Source organism: Danio rerio, chromosome 12, assembly GCF_052040795.2.
Source record: "Danio rerio strain M-AB ecotype USA chromosome 12, GRCz13ab, whole genome shotgun sequence".
Classification (NCBI taxonomy): Eukaryota; Metazoa; Chordata; class Actinopteri; order Cypriniformes; family Danionidae; genus Danio; species Danio rerio.
The window spans coordinates 37,536,607-37,553,341 of NC_141032.1; the positions used below are offsets into that span (position 1 = coordinate 37,536,607).

At 37.8% G+C, this 16,735-nt stretch overlaps 2 protein-coding genes across 24 annotated transcripts in view; one reads left to right on the forward strand and one right to left on the reverse strand.

Moving 5' to 3' along the window:
* syt15 (synaptotagmin XV) overlaps nucleotides 1-16,735 on the forward strand; it is an 80,980-nt gene that overhangs the window by 27,163 nt on the left and 37,082 nt on the right. For 6 of the 13 annotated variants that reach the window (XR_015504379.1, XR_015504380.1, XM_087276813.1 and 3 more), the window contains exon 2: nucleotides 15,019-15,208. Coding sequence is in view for 5 of the 13 variants with exons in the window: in XM_087276813.1 (XP_087132939.1) it covers nucleotides 15,019-15,208 (190 nt within the window). In the remaining 8 variants the exon portion in view is untranslated. Of the gene's footprint in view, nucleotides 1-5,270; nucleotides 6,171-12,696; nucleotides 12,839-14,893; nucleotides 15,209-16,735 lie in introns of those variants that run through there. The other 7 variants (XR_015504378.1, XM_087276812.1, XM_087276820.1 and 4 more) reach the window with 3 other exon arrangements.
* Nucleotides 538-15,099, reverse strand: LOC798089 (uncharacterized). 11 transcript variants are annotated; one of them, XR_015504373.1, is made up of 5 exons: nucleotides 14,728-15,099; nucleotides 12,627-12,771; nucleotides 6,239-6,335; nucleotides 1,937-4,440; nucleotides 538-1,859 (listed from the first exon to the last, which is right to left on the reverse strand). XR_015504373.1 is itself a non-coding variant. In XM_087276742.1 (4 exons), exon 4 carries the CDS (start codon nucleotides 4,428-4,430, stop codon nucleotides 3,039-3,041), a length of 1,392 nt encoding a protein of 463 aa, XP_087132868.1. In that variant the 5' UTR covers nucleotides 4,431-4,440; nucleotides 6,232-6,335; nucleotides 12,627-12,732; nucleotides 14,728-15,099; the 3' UTR covers nucleotides 538-3,038. The 11 variants fall into 11 exon arrangements, 4 of the variants coding, with proteins under 4 accessions (XP_087132868.1, XP_087132867.1, XP_087132866.1 ...); XR_015504372.1 differs by having other exon boundaries at nucleotides 6,239-8,124; nucleotides 10,910-12,771; XM_087276742.1 differs by having other exon boundaries at nucleotides 538-4,440; nucleotides 6,232-6,335; nucleotides 12,627-12,732.

A 16,735-nucleotide genomic window follows, 5' to 3' on the forward strand; every position in this document is an offset into this window, starting at 1 on the left:
GTATAGTCTTTTTGTTACCAGCAGAGGGCATAAGAACTAGAACAGCAAGATTAAACAGGGTGAAACCAACTGAGTTTTAAAAGTTGTTTGCTCTTGTGGAGCAGTTTTGAAGCCAGGAGATGCTGAGATAATTACTATGTGCGTGTGACTATTTTTTAGGCTGAATGGAGTTTTATTATGCTTGCTCATGATGTGTCACCTGTTGTATTTAATCCAAACGTGAAATACAGTACAAGGAAAAACAAAACAGAAAGGAGCACCTGCTCAGGGATAGTCAATACTAGGGAATGTGCCTGCTCATCCAATTAGTCAAAGTTACAATGAAAGGGCCATGGAAATGTCCAGGGCAGTTGAACTAAAACACGGTTCACCAAGTTTAGTTGGACCTCCTCACATGTTTTTGCTCTCTTTGTCTACGTCCTTCGAAAACAAACAGAGATTGCAATGCCAGTAAGCCAATGAGAAATTCCCTTGGCTTTGGGCGAATGATTTTAACATAACACATACTGTACTGTTTTTAAAATAACAGACAAAGGATATTGTTTACCAAACGCTTTATTGTTGCTCATACATTTCATGACATTCAGTTTTCTCAATATTAAAACACATTATTATAGTTGTTGCTGCAGAAAGCCTATATAAAGCTTGTTTTCATTATACTGTAAGGTGTTGATCCAGTAACATCTATATTATGTTAAATCACAATGCTCTGGTCCATAAAAAGGAAATGGGGAAAAAAAAGAGAAGAAATTAGATTGCTTTGGCAAGAAAACAAAACAAAAGGTTTGTGCAGCACATACTGTTGATTTGGTAAGAGGTTCTGGATTCACATTTACCTACAATAAGTGCCATGCTATTTAAATGAAAAAAATCTAAACATTTTTGGCAGTGATTGCTCTAATTCCAATCCCTTACCCATTAAATCATGGCTCTATTATGGATATGACACGGCACATGATCGTGGTATACATAGAGTCAAAATTCAGCACAAAATGCGATATAAACCATTTTAACTTTAACATTTTAATACAATAACAAACATACCGGTAACATTGATGACATTATATAACAAAAACTAAGATTTAATAACATGTTAAATGGCTTGAAATTGAGATATATTGTCATCTTCATCCAAAGATGTTTCAGTGTTTCACCTTAGTTTAAATTGTTAAATAGTGGAGTATGTTAATTCAGATTTTGGTACCAAAAAGTACACATGCTTTACCATTTAACACTAATTGAGATTGTTCTTCAACATAGAACTGAGGCTTAGATTTAGCTCATAATGCATTATAAAAGTGCAGGCACATTGACCTTGAGTCTATATTTTCTAATCATCATAGGTTCAAAAAGAACCTTACTTTACACACCCACAAACCCCATGAGCATTCATAATTTTAGCTCTGTGGATTGATTCTGGCCTTGAGCCCACTAAAACTCACCAGGAGAAGCCATCACCGGACCAATCTGTATTTGCATTAAAATCATTGTGCACACTAGATGAGCATGTTGTTTGTAAAATGTTTCTTTAACCATATTTTAAACTGCAACTACTAACAACTGAGGGAAAAATCAAAACTGTTTCTGCTTTATAGTGTCAGTGGATCATAATTGACTACACAGAGATTAACAATCAACCTGAAAACTAGAAAATAGATTAACATCTTAATTAGAGGACTATTTCATAGGCTAACTAGATTTCACCCTCAGGTCTTGCTCCAGGGAGCCCTTTAGAATGTCTTAGATCAGGGGTCTCAAACTCGCGGCCCGCGGGCCATTTGCGGCCCTCAGTGCAATATTTTGTGGCCCGCGCCGACCGCTGTACTCTGACAGAATCAGCGGAGCGGGGAGAGAGAGCGCTCCCCGCTCCGCTGATTCTATCCGTACACAGCGCGCTTGTCACTCAATGCGCGTTGTCGCGCGCGTTCTGATCAGCTGTGTTGTCGCGAGCGTACTGAAGGGGGGGACCGAGGGTGTGTCGCGTCGCGGGGGCACTTTTGATCAGTTTGGAAGGGCACTTTCTATGCAAGACTAAAAAGGGCATGTGCTCTGCACAGGTTGAGCCCTATGTGTGCACGTGCCTTCCCTGCATCTTATATATATTGATATTATAGGTAGATACAGACTGGTACAGACTGATGTGACTGGAGTGGGGTGGGGGTGTTTTATTTATACATATACGCCTTTTTTTAGGTGAGGGAATGGAAGTTTTGAGTGAGTTCCCCCACTTTTTTCCCTAGGACTTCAATAAGTCAAAGTACAGGCCTAGACTTAATGATGATCATCTTCAAGCCATACTGAAGGTCTCAACTGCTTCCGCTCTAAAGCCAAATGTGGTTCAGATTTGTGAGAAGAAGCGCTGTCAAGTCTCTGGCAGCAAGAAGTAGGCAAGAGATGCCATGTTCAGAAGAACTGTTCATAATCTTCACTCAATGTTCTATTAATGTTCAGGACACTTCATGTTCAGAAGAAATAATTAAAACTGTTAATAATGACATTTGAGGTCTTTTTTTTTGTGAAATCCCTTATGCGGCCCAGCCTCACCCAGACTTTGCCTCCTGCGGCCCCCAGGTAAATTGAGTTTGAGACCCCTGTCTTAGAGTATCTGTCATATCTCACTAGTTAATTTGCATTAACCTGCTGTTTGCTTGTTTAAATATAACAAGTGAAACCAGATATATTTTAAATATACTTTGGGTTTTAAAAATTGTGTTGTTTTTGGCCAAAAAGAGAATTTTGAAGGTTTTTTAAAAGTCAAGACAGGGACAAGGCCATGTGTGAAGGTTGAACACCATAATCTGTAAACTTTTAATGGTATCTCTTTGCAACATTAGCTTGCACCGCACTATTATTCCAACTGTTGAGCCTTTATAACTTCAACAAACCAGACAATATTTTATATATTTAGATGTTATTTAAAGGACAAATAGCCTGGTATGTTCGGGTGCATTTCCACCTTATGGTAAAAGTACTTTTCCTTACACCTAAACCAGGCACCACATACCAATAAGGCAAGCTAGGGCCCAACGTTGATTGTTTCAGTCGCCCACAGTACTTGGGTTAGAGCAACATGCTGAACTACGCAGGGTTCTTATAATGCCTTCGCTTTTCTTCCGAGGCCTGGACTGCAGTGCTAGGTTGCTGATGTTATCTGTGGAGTCTTCGGTTTGAGCAGCCGCAGCTGCAGCGGCTGCCGTCTCTTTGATCTGAAGTTCCAGATGCTTTTGGATTGCCAAGCCAAGCTCTTCAGGGTCCACAGCTGCACCATACACCTCCCAGGTCATACCCTCAGCATCCCATTCCACTTCTTTCACAGGGGTCCTATGACACATGTGCTCTGTGGTCAAATGTGCTTCTGAGGTAGGATCAGCTCTCAAACTAATTTCAGGAAACACGTGAGAAAGAGAGGAAACAAGGGAATTAGAAATGGTCTGCACACCAGCATCTTTGAGCTGATGGTCAGAAGTCATGGTAGTGGCATCTTTGACTGTCCTGTTAAGAGTAGTCTGGCCTTTACGATCTAGTCTGAGGCAGGAGGAGTTCTGTCCCCTTAACTCGGATCCACAGCAATGGACTGTACTTCTGCTGTCAAGTCTGGTCTCACTGACTGAGGACACAAGTGGTGGAAAACCAAGCAAGCCTGAATGGAGCAATGATCTTTGTCCTGCACAGGGGCTTCCTGTACAAGGAGGTCGTGATATGAAATGTCCAGGGCATGGAATAACACTGCAAGGGTTTCTCAAACAGGCAGTGTTCATCATGTGACCAGAACAGGTAGATCTATGGCATGCAGTTAAATGATGGCTTTCACAGTTGCTCTGAACATGGTCTTCTGTATTCACTCCCTGTGGAGTGTAGCTGTTATTTAGACCCGAAGAACTCATTTGGCAAGCCACTCTGCAACAGCTGCATCCCGTCAGGTTCTCTGCAGGTCCACAAAATCGGCAGCATCCCTCTTTGCACACCAAACCCTTAATCCTTAAATCTCTATTTGTGGATGGAGAGTGTGGTACACACTTCACACCACTGTGGACCTGATTTTGCCCCAGGAATAGATCTTGTGTTGGAGTCCTTCTGGGCGAGTCCTCCATGACGCTCCAAGATCCTGCAGTTCCTCCATGCCAGATTACAGTCTCAGGTGTGCTGTTGCCACTACAAATACTCCCTTGTTCATGTTCAAAAACTCCTGTCGCTGGTCCACCCAGACTGACAGGTCTTTGAGTGCATGCTGCGCTGCTGACGCTCTTGCGCAAGTTCTGGCGATACCATGCCAGCTCTGTTCTTTGTGGAGGTCCACTCACCATTTCGGTTGAGCTTTTTGATAAAGAAATTATTGGCAGCTCATGGTCATCCACTGTTTCAGCGTCAACAGATCCAAGACTGATGCTTGGGAGGTAGATCTCAGATGTAGGACGTTGTTCTTCCTCCATAGTGAAATTTCTATTGGTAAAGAAACACAAACAATGATAAATTGTTTGTAAAAATTTTACAATTAATGTCTAAGTAATATTTACATGACATGTTTTAGCAATTCCAATATTCATAATTTGTATGAAGCATACATGTTCTTCCCATTTGTAGTCTTCCAGAGAATGCATTGCATTTATGATCAATTGACCCTTAAACACTTACTTCAACAGTAGACAATGCTGTCATTTCTTTTATCCTTCGTTCACATAGATTAAAGTGAATAGAACAGGGTGCTGTCTAGGTATCTCTCTCTTGGGTGATTGACCAGATTAAAGATGGATAAGCCCAAGTTCAGTCTTAAGATCATTAGCTACGACATAGGTACGCCAGCTTTTGTCAGAGATGAGCACCAGAACAGGTGGCTGAATCCACTCTTTTACAAACTGTCCTGAGCTTTAAAGTGTACTGGACTTCAAAATAGTACCGCGAGGGTGTGTGTTTCTCATTACTAGGAACATTTGAGTGAATGTTTGTCAGGCCTGTCCATGTTTACATAACACTTTAGCCACTACAGCAGATTTTTTGGGAGACACTTTTGGGTCTGTCATTCCCTACTGTCAGCATACATACTGCTGACTCAAAACTACAACACACTCACTCTCTAATCTGTGACGGTTATTCAAGGTAAATGTTAATACTGTACAATATTTACACTATTTACCCTCACTTACTTGCTATTAAGGTGCCATTGTTTTAAGTGCCAGAATATTTCATTTGAAGCAAGCGCCATAAAGAACCTAAAATTTCAAAGCTTCCAGGAGAAAAATTAGGAATAAACTTGCAACCTTCTAGTGTTCTCTCGCCCATCCTTAATCATTAGACCATCTCCATCTGTTGATGCCCCTCCGCGACTCTTTGCTGAATCATACCATATAAATCTAACTTCCAAAGATGCCCACACAGAATCTGCAAACTCTGAAGAACATTCAGCAGGTTTCCGCTAAAATTAAACCATGCAACATTTACAAGTTCTACAAAACTCTGACCACTGTTTGCTATTAGCATGTTGTGGTGAATTTGATTATGCTTTTATCTCCCAGAAAATACAGTGCAGAGATCAAATAATATGTTCTAATGAAAACTGATCGATTCTGTAGGACCACCAAAATTTATCCAGCACATTAATTGCGACAAAAACACACATATTAAAAGGTAAGAAATAAAATAATACGAAAAAAACTGCACATGCAGTATTTCCAAAAGGTAGCAGGGTAGCACTATCATGCAACAAGTTATCAATTACTATTTAGTGAATGTCATTTTATGACTAATAATTAAGGCAACCAACTGAACAACATCTTGGAAATAACCTGTTAAAAATGATCGCAACTCAAGCACAATGACAGATGTTATCGGTCCGCAGTTATCATGAGAAAACATGATACCACCAGCTGTATCTAAAAATAACTGACTAGGTGTTCACTGTTAACCCTCCTCTTCCTCCTCAGCCCCACAGGCTAACCACCTGTAAAAGCTCCATACTGGGACTCACACATATGTAAATATAAACAGTCTAATGCAACTCTTGTGCGATCTAAGAAGACCATAGAAAAAGATCTCACCTTTTGAATTTTAATAGCAAACCTACAATGTCCAGTCAAGGCCTTGTGTCATCCTTTGTCATCTCCACTTCCCTTTTTACCATTCCTTTCAGTCTGAGCTTTATGAAGACACAGCTGCGGTTTCCCTCATGGCCACAGGTAAGTCAACAACTTCCCTCCCTCCCTCCACACATACACAAACACACACATGCACACGTACCACATACCTCCCACTTCCTCCTCTCGTCTCCTTCCCTTCTGCCCAGACAGCTCCCGCCTCCTTTACTTCTTTCCTCTCCTGCACCCGTGCTCTCTCGCTCCGCTCTAAGTGAACAGGACAGAGTGGGTGTATTGCTGGATTATCAGTCGTTGTCATCTGATTACACACCACACGCTCCCTCTCTGAGAGGAAATCCATGGTGGAGGGGGGAGGAGGTGCAAAGACACACTGACAAAAATGGTGGGAAGCCAAGGAGCGCTGCATGCCCGATGGAAGGGGGGTGGGGGGTTGGATGTAGTTGTGTGAAAGTGTGTGCATGGGCTAAGGGGGTGGGGTTTAGAGGAGGAACAGGTGGATTCTGTTGAGTTCCCAGAAAAGGAAATCAGATAGACAATAAGTACTCTTTCTGTCTTTCTTACACACACATGTTCATTCTCACACACTCGTAGCTCCTGCCTCTTACTCATCCAGTCTCTCTCCTCCTGTTGCTATAGAAACAGCCATGCTCAATAGGAGCCGATGAATTTTCATCATGCCTTTTTTTTTTTTAAGTTGTCATGGGAACAATGAAAACAGTCTCTTTGAAGAAGGGCTTGCGGTGCCGGGAAACCATTATGAAATATATCTGTGACTCATCTTTCTGATTCACCTGTCCATTGCAAGCTCACAGAATACTCATTCTATTTATGATTTGGGTTCAGAGGTTAAGCAAAGCCAAAATCCTGTTGTTTTATGTATAAACATGCACACATTTTTAATCGCCCTTGAATAAACCCGACTGTATTTTTCCGTCTCTACGGAGACATTTGGAAGCTGTGGCTTTAACGACATTTTGTTGGCAAAATATCACAGTTGCTGTCTTTTTGTTGTTACTTTAAGTCAGTTGTGTCAGGTGTGTTTCCACCCTTATGTCAAAAGCCCAACCTTAATTTCATGTTATGTTATTGAGGACACCTTGAAAAAAACGACATGAAAGGAAAGTACAACACACACAAATTACTTTGGGACAGTCAGTATAGTATTGTTTTACTTAAAGTCTTTCTGAAAACTGTTTAATTGTGCCCTGTTTATAAACTAATAAGTGGTCAAACTAATTAAATAAAAAAGGACTGAAGTCTGGACATTCATTAAAATGGTTAGAGTGATTATGTTTACTTGGACTTCAGAAATCAAATAATTTGCCTTAATCTGAATGTGAACATAATCAATGTGACACTGTACAGCTAATTGTTGTATTCAGAGTATTTGTATTGTTCTTTATCACTTCTGCATAGACGTTTGTTTGCCTTTTCATTATTTTACCTACCAAAGCACAAATTGGTTTGGCAGTGCAAAACATGCATAAATGTAGGACACATTGATCTTCATCGGTGGAGAAACTGTTTACCTACACTTTTACTTAATAAAGTGCTTCAGTGCAAGCTGTTTTTAGACTAACAAGAAAGTTTCTGAATTAGTGATGGGTCATTCTTGAACGATCCGTTCATTTTGAACGAATCCTTTGTATGAATCGAGAATGTCGAGTTCTCCCAGGAAGTGATTCGTTCATTTGCGCATGCCCACATTTGTTCCTTTTTCTAATCTTCTGTCGGGTTTGAGTTGTTCGTTCATCACTTGAAAGACAGAAGCCAAACACATGCATTAAGAGCCGGAAAAAGATTTGATCCATTCATTTCTTAGGTCTTTGGTTTTGAGTTATCTCTTTACATGGTGTCACGTGATGAACGAACGACTCAAAAGGTGAACTAATCATGGGTGTTTCCACCTCAGACTATGCGTTGGTTAAGCTTATATGGGACTGTCAGTGACTACATTTACATGGAAATCAGTAATTAAATTATTTGCCTTAATCTGAATAAGACAATAATATGATTAAGGTGTTTACATGAATTGCTTTTAGAATGATCCCTTCATGATCTTGTTTTACGTGTTATAACACATAGTTCGATTAACATCATTGTATGAGGTGCCGTGTAGGATTTAAATCAAACTTTGCTTATCAACGCATACATAAAACACATGTATATACACCTATAAATTACTCGCATATACACCTATACTACTGGATGTTCAAAACAACATAGATGAAACTTGTGTATATACATATAAACTTGACGCATAAATACACCTACATACACACGTACGCGCATACATATAAACTCGATCCTCACATAAACACTCACATTAACACGCACAAACATATAAACTTGCTGCATGCAAAGACACCTATACACACTCGCATATACATATAAACTTGCTGCATGCAAACACACCTATACACAAACATATAAACTTGATTCTCGCATAAATACCCACATTTACATGCACATGCATATAAACTCGCAGCATGCAAACACACCTACATACATCTACGCATATACATATAAACTCGATCTATGCATATACCGCCTCAACAACGCGCACATACACAAAGTCACTGCATGCAATAACACAAAACACACAAAAAATAAATAAAAAAATCACAAACATTTATCACGAATCTGGTTATTGCAAAGCTTATGAAATAGAAATAATGCGATTAATAGAGGGATTAAATAAAAAAAAAAAAAAATTTAAAAAAAACCCCGCTGATTAAAAGTCTCTGCTCATCATGTTGGTCAAGTTAACCCCCATGGAAAAGCTATATATATTCTCTGGACACTCCTTTTGTGTTTAATAACTACTACTTATATTTTTACAGCAGCTGGCATCCAGCATTTTGGTGCATTAGCCTGTTTATTGGTAACAGGAAAAGCCACTTAAGTGCATTCTTGCCCCCTACTGGACATAAGTGTGTATCATAACCCTTGACGAATAGTGACACCAATAATAAAACAAACATAAAAAACTAATATTAGACAAACATATTTTGTTTAAAGTGATTACTTAAGCAACCTTATATTTATTAAACCATAATAACATTTCCAATAATTTAATTGCATATGAACCTTTAGTTTTGCAGGAGCATTCCTTAGCATTACCTTTTTATTTATTTATTTTTTATAATTAGCATAATCTATTTTCATAATTCAACAGATGTAATTCCTCTATTAATCGCATTATTTCTGTTTCTTAAGCTTTGCAATAACCTGATTAATGACAAATAATCTTGTTCATTACACTCAAAGGACTTTTACATTGAAATTAAGCTACTTCCTTTTAAAGTGAAATAACTTCCTTTTACTGTGAAAATTCATGCATACACACATATGAAATCACTTGCATATATGTATATACACAACTAACTGTATATATATTTGTGAATTTTATTTTGTATGTTTGCACAAGTGTCATTTGGGTGTTTGTGCACACATTAAGTTTATATTCTTATGTGAGAGTTTATGGGTGTATATGCATAGATCAAGTTTATATGTATATGCGAGTGTGTATAGGTGTGTTTGCATGCAGCAAGTTTATATGTATATGCGAGTGTGTATAGGTGTGTTTGCATACAGCAAGTTTATATGTATGTGCGAGTGTGTATAGGTGTGTTTGCATACAGCAAGTTTATATGTATATGCGAGTGTGTATAGGTGTGTTTGCATACAGCAAGTTTATATGTATGTGCGAGTGTGTATAGGTGTGTTTGCATACAGCAAGTTTATATGTATATGCGAGTGTGTATAGGTGTGTTTGCATACAGCAAGTTTATATGTATGTGCGAGTGTGTATAGGTGTGTTTGCATACAGCAAGTTTATATGTATATGTGAGTGTGTATAGGTGTGTTTGCATGCAGCAAGTTTATATGTATGTGCGAGTGTGTATAGGTGTGTTTGCATGCAGCAAGTTTATATGTATGTGCGAGTGTGTATAGGTGTGTTTGCATGCAGCAAGTTTATATGTATATGCGAGTGTGTATAGGTGTGTTTGCATACAGCAAGTTTATATGTATGTGCGAGTGTGTATAGGTGTGTTTGCATACAGCAAGTTTATATGTATATGCGAGTGTGTATAGGTGTGTTTGCATACAGCAAGTTTATATGTATGTGCGAGTGTGTATAGGTGTGTTTGCATACAGCAAGTTTATATGTATATGTGAGTGTGTATAGGTGTGTTTGCATGCAGCAAGTTTATATGTATGTGCGAGTGTGTATAGGTGTGTTTGCATGCAGCAAGTTTATATGTATGTGCGAGTGTGTATAGGTGTGTTTGCATGCAGCAAGTTTATATGTATGTGCGAGTGTGTATAGGTGTGTTTGCATACAGCAAGTTTATATGTATGTGCGAGTGTGTATAGGTGTGTTTGCATACAGCAAGTTTATATGTATATGTGAGTGTGTATAGGTGTGTTTGCATGCAGCAAGTTTATATGTATGTGCGAGTGTGTATAGGTGTGTTTGCATGCAGCAAGTTTATATGTATGTGCGAGTGTGTATAGGTGTGTTTGCATACAGCAAGTTTATATGTATATGTGAGTGTGTATAGGTGTGTTTGCATGCAGCAAGTTTATATGTATGTGCGAGTGTGTATAGGTGTGTTTGCATGCAGCAAGTTTATATGTATGTGCGAGTGTGTATAGGTGTGTTTGCATGCAGCAAGTTTATATGTATGTGCGAGTGTGTATAGGTGTGTTTGCATGCAGCGTATATATGTATATGCGAGTGTGCATAGGTGTGTTTTTGCATGCAGCAAGTTTATATGTATGTGCGAGTGTGTATAGGTGTGTTTGCATGCAGCAAGTTTATATGTATGTGCGAGTGTGTATAGGTGTGTTTGCATGCAGCAAGTTTATATGTATGTGCGTGTGTTAATGTGAGTGTTTATGTTAGGATCGAGTTTATATGTATGCGCGTACGTGTGTATGTAGGTGTATTTATGCGTCAAGTTTATATGTATATACACAAGTTTCATCTATGTTGTTTTGAACATCCATTAGTATAGGTGTATATGCGAGTAATTTATAGGTGTATATACACATGTTTTATGTATGCGTTGATAAGCAAAGTTTGATTTAAATCCTACACGGCACCTCATATCATTGCGTCACCACGCTATCCACGTTTCTTTCAAAGTTTCATGTAATTTCAGGTGTTTCATTATTTATTTTTTTACTCCAACAATGTGTGTGTCTATGGTCCTTCACTGAGTCAGTAGGTGCAGCTTCGAAATGTTGGGTCAAACAGCCGTGTGTGTATAGACTATCCTGTCGCGAAATGCAGTGACAAGTCCTACATGATGGTAATAGACCCTTATCACACTTCCGTGTTTCTCAGTAGCAGAACTCGTCATAATTGGGAAAACTTTGAATGGGAGAGTACAACAAATAATTAAAAAAAAATCTTATTTGCTCAAATAATAAAGGAAAAACTCCACCATGGTGTTATAAAGACGTACAGAAATAGGCAAAAAATTGTGTGAGAGTGATGACGACAACCAGAGGAGAAAATAACGTTAAATTTGCTGTCCTGGCATTAGAAACCCCTCGCACAAGCAGTAATTCGTTTTTTGTAATTTAAAGCAAAGGTGATGTAATATTTACATAAATACATGTAAATGTACATCTGTTTATTTCGATTAAGACCATAATCAGATTAAATTAATCAAAAATCGCCGTCTACATGGTAGACTCCTAATCAGAGTATTGTCTTAATAGTATTAAAATCAGATTTTTTGGTGTCCATGTAAACATACTCAGTGTTCGGTCAGCGAATGTCTCAAATTTGAAGATGTGCCAGAAGAGGTGAGCAGAGGTAATCATAGATAAATCATAGAAAAAGTGTTGCATTGTATAGGACCATTCTAGTTATGACTTGTTTGTAGTGTGATTAACGTTTGGTCTAGTTGTAGATGTATTTAGCAGCATCTCGTAACATTTTAATGTTATTTTGGCAAAAAAAAGATTCAAAGGTCCAAGTTTGTAAAATGATCCGAACTTGTCATCACTATTCTGAATGATTTGTAAAGCTTATGGGTATTTTATAGTACAATGACTGTGTTAATAATTAAACATAGTTTGAAATCCCATTCAATTACTGTAGGTTTTTGCTACGTCTGATGTGATTATTTTTGTCGACAAAGTGTCTAAAAACTGCAAGTCAACCACATTTAGGTGTATTGTGGGAACAGCAGACGTGTTGCCTGATTACAGCCTCGATAAACTTCCCCTGTTGTCCAAGAGTTATTCATTAACGCTCAGCTAATGCATACTAGGCTTTTGCGGACACCATAACATTCAATCTGCAGTTATTAAACTACAGTCTCTGAGCCCAATGGCGGCTCAAATCCACATTACATCGTTTGCCACAACAGCTTATATTCTCAGTACTTCATTTAGCTTCCTAATAGTCACTGTTTGTAAGCTCACTGCACAGCATCCCAGTTTTGTTTGTTTGGAAATAAATGCAGGCTGGATGTGAATAAATATCGGGCCAGTGTACGGTGTTGATTAACTAACCTGGGAAACCTCAGGGGGATTGTAGTGTCCAGATGTAGGGTGACCAGACTTTCAGAAACCACAGCTTATACTCTCAATGGGACGTCAGGGGAGTCGGTGAGAGCCTCTGGGCAAAATGAGAAACCGGTGATTCACAAAGACAGCACTGGAGATAGAGAGATCATTCAGTTAGGAGTTATTATTCGGTAGGAGACTGTGGTTATCCATGGCTGGTGAGTAAAGAAAACAATTGCACGAACCGTATACTCCAGACCTGTTTTACACAGATATAAAATTACGTGATAGAGGATCTTTATGACAAACAGACATTGTTTGTCTTACCAGGCTGCAAATATTTGACTAGTGCGCAGTCATTTAATGCGACTTAAAATAAGTTGCGGGTTGACATGTTACGTGTTTGTTGTGCCAGAGCACTTTCTTCACCTGACATGAGGGCTGTCATAGCGACATGTATTTTTGTGTTATGCCATTAAACACTTGAGCAGTTGGTTGACCTCTGTACGCTAATAATCTTCACATGCATTTGAACAATTATTGACCAGTGAGGGACAAGGTGTTCCGTTTTTTTAGCATAAGAGAATGTTCTGCTAACTTTCTGACTATATGAGCTATTTTTTTTGTCAGTAATGTTAACAGGATGTTTGTTCAAAGTTACCTTGTGTTTGATAATGTTCTATAATTTGAATTCAAATGCTACATGAAGAGTAGAAATTTCATAACTTTTTTAGATTTAAGAATTTTTTTAATTTAACTCTTTCATTTATTTATTTATTTATTTTACTTTTTATTTTATACTTTTTACATCTTATTTTATACTTATTCTATCTTATGTTTGCTTCTTACTTAATTGTTAGCTTTCAAAAGTACAGTTCCCATAATGTTTTCAAACTTTTCAAATAACCAAGAACAGTGTTTTCAAATACAAAAAACACTGGAGTTTATTAACACTTTCAGAATTAACAAGAAGAATGGTGAAACATTCATAGCGCATGTTTTTATTAGTTGGGATTGTGCATGTTAAACATTGTTAAAGTAATATTAATAGAATTTTTCAGGGTTTTAATACTCTACTTATTAATAATAAAAACAAACACTTCATTTTACAAGCTGCTGTATGTGGTTTATGGATTTTTTAAAAGTACATTTGACTTTATCTTGCTTCTTAAAAAGTAACTGGGATCAAATAACACTTGCATTACTTTCCAATAATGTTTGTTTAATAAAAAGGAACATTCCCATATTATCTGTAAAAATCTCCCATAAAATGCATGTCAAATGTTCTTCTAGTGTTATTAATAGAATGTCTGTTCAAAGTCATTAGGTCTTTAATGATGTTAAGAAATTTATATATATATATATATATATATATATATATATATATATATATATATATATATATATATATATATATATATATATATATATATATATATATACTCTAAATGGTTTATTGTAAAGCTATTTATGTTGATCTAATTAAATGTAAAAAAAAGTTAAATATTTATTACAACTTTAAACAACTGCTTTCTCATTGTATGTAGTTTTAAATGAAATTATTACTCCAGTAATTGTTGCTTTTATTACTATTACCATTAATAATAATAATAATAAGAATAATTAATATTACAGTGATTTCTGAAGGATCATGTGACCCTGAAGTAAAATTATGGTGATAAACTACTTTTAAACAGTTATTTTATAGTGCAATAACATTTCATAATTTTAATTGTTTTAAAGTTTAAAAGACTTAAAAAAGTTTTAATGAAATTCACAATTTGAACTGTTTTTTTGATTAAACAAATGCAGCCTTGGTGGGCCGGATAAGCTTATTTTAAAACATTTAAAAAACCTACTGACCCCAAACTTTTGACCAGTAGTGTTTATATAAATATTAATGTATTATGATTTGTAATATTATTGTATTATATTGTTTTTTTTTTTTGCTAATGCAGGAGAGCGGCTAAACTGTATATAGTTTTCTACTAAACATCGGCAACAAACTTGATTTTGATATATACTGTAATTACTATTTAAATGTTTCTATATAACATATCTTATTGTCAACTCTGAACTTTGAGTTTGATGAAATGATTTACCATACCTTTTCACCCACGCCAGCTTCCTCCAGGTGGCTGCAGTTATTCCTTAAAGAAAAATACTGGGTGTTTTTCCAGAAATACTGTGTTTCTTGATCCGCAGACACGCAATGTGCTCCACCTCTTGCATTGCAGGTCTCTGGTATTAAAGTGTGTTGACACAAGACACTTGACACGTCTGTTTAAAAGGCATGAGAGAAAGACACACGCCAGTGATGTCACACAGCAGCTTTAGTTAATGCCAAGCCATGTTCTCTGTTGTTTGAGTTTTTTTTTTTCTGTGTCGCTGCCTTCAGATCTGCTGGTAGCTCTTGCCTGTGGACTGTCGGCTGCATTTCTCCTCCTGCTGCTGTTTGGCCTGTCGGTGTATCTACTGTGGAGGAAGAGACGGACTCAAACATTCTACAGAGGACTGATACCTGCCACCCCCACAATCCCACGATGCATCACTCCGGTGCTTCAGACTTCACAGAGCAGCACATATGGGTGAGTAACTGTAGATGCTGGTCTGGTGCCAATGATATTCTGTAATGTGAAGCAAAAAAAAAACAAAAAAAAAACAGAAAGATAAAGGAGTTTGGAAATGGTTCATATCTCCGATGACTTGTTTTGTAGATTAATTTGTATTTTTTAGCAGTTCTTCTGTTAAAGCACATCTAAATTTTATAGAAAAGGTTACATAAAAGATTGGTGCTGGATGTCATACGTTTTACTTCATTAAAGGGTAAATCAATGTATTGTATTCCATTATATATTCCTCCTCATCTTCTCCATCTTCTTAAAATTACACTCACTGGCCATTTTATTAGGTACACCTTACTAGTACTGGGTTGGAAATTTGCTACCCATCAGATAAAGCTACTGAAGCTGTAATATCGCCCAACCGTCCTAATCCCTAACCCCAACCACAGAAGAACCATCCGATTATTAATTGGTAGCATAATTTGATGGGTAGGATAAAATGTCAGGACCCCGGCTGCACATCCATGATGAGAATCTCTCGTTCCACCACATCCCAAAGGTGCTCTATTAGACTGAGATCTGGTGACTGTGGAGGCCAATTGACTACAGTGAACTCATTGTCATGTTCAAGAATCTAGTCTGAGATGATTCACGCTTTGTGACATGATGTGTTATCCTGCTGGAAGTAGCCACCAGAAGATGGGTAGACTGTGGTCATAAAGGGATGGACATGGTCAGCAACAGTACTCTGGTAGGCTGTGGCATTGACACAATGCTCAATTGGTACAAATGGATCCAAAGTGTGAAAATATCCCCCACACCATTACACCAGCACCACCAGCTTGAAGTATTCATACAAGGCAGGATGGATCCATGCTTTCATGGTGTTGACACCAAATTCTGACCCTACCTTCCGAATGTCAAAGCAGAAATCGAGACTCATCAGACCAGGCAACATTTTTTTCTATTGTCCAATTTTGGTCAACCTGTGCTGACAGGAGTGGCACCCGGTGTGGTCTTCTGCTGCTGTAGCCCATCCCCCTCAAGGTTGGACGTGTTGTGCGCTCAGAAATGCTCTTCTGCATACCTCAGTTGTAACGAGTGGGTATTTGAATTACTGTTGCCTTTTTATCAACTCAAACCTGTCTGGCCATTCTCCTCTGACCTCGGGCATCAACAAGGCATTTACGCACACAGAACTGCCGCTCACTGGATATTTCCTCTTTTTCAGACAATTCTTTGTAAATCCTAGAGATGGTTGTGCGTGAAAATCCCAGTACATCAGCAGTTTCTGAAATACTCAGACCAGCCTGTCTTGCACCAACAACCATGCCACGTTCAAAGTCACTTAAATTACCTTTCTTCCCCATTCTGATGCTCGGTTTAAACTGCAGCAGATCGTCTACATGACTAAATGCATTGTGATTGGCTGATTAGAAATTTGCGTTAACGAGCAGTTAGACAGGTGTACCTAATAAAGTGGCCGATGAGTGTATATTTTATTTATTTATCGAAACTATCTTGATTTTTTATTATAGAATATATATTTTT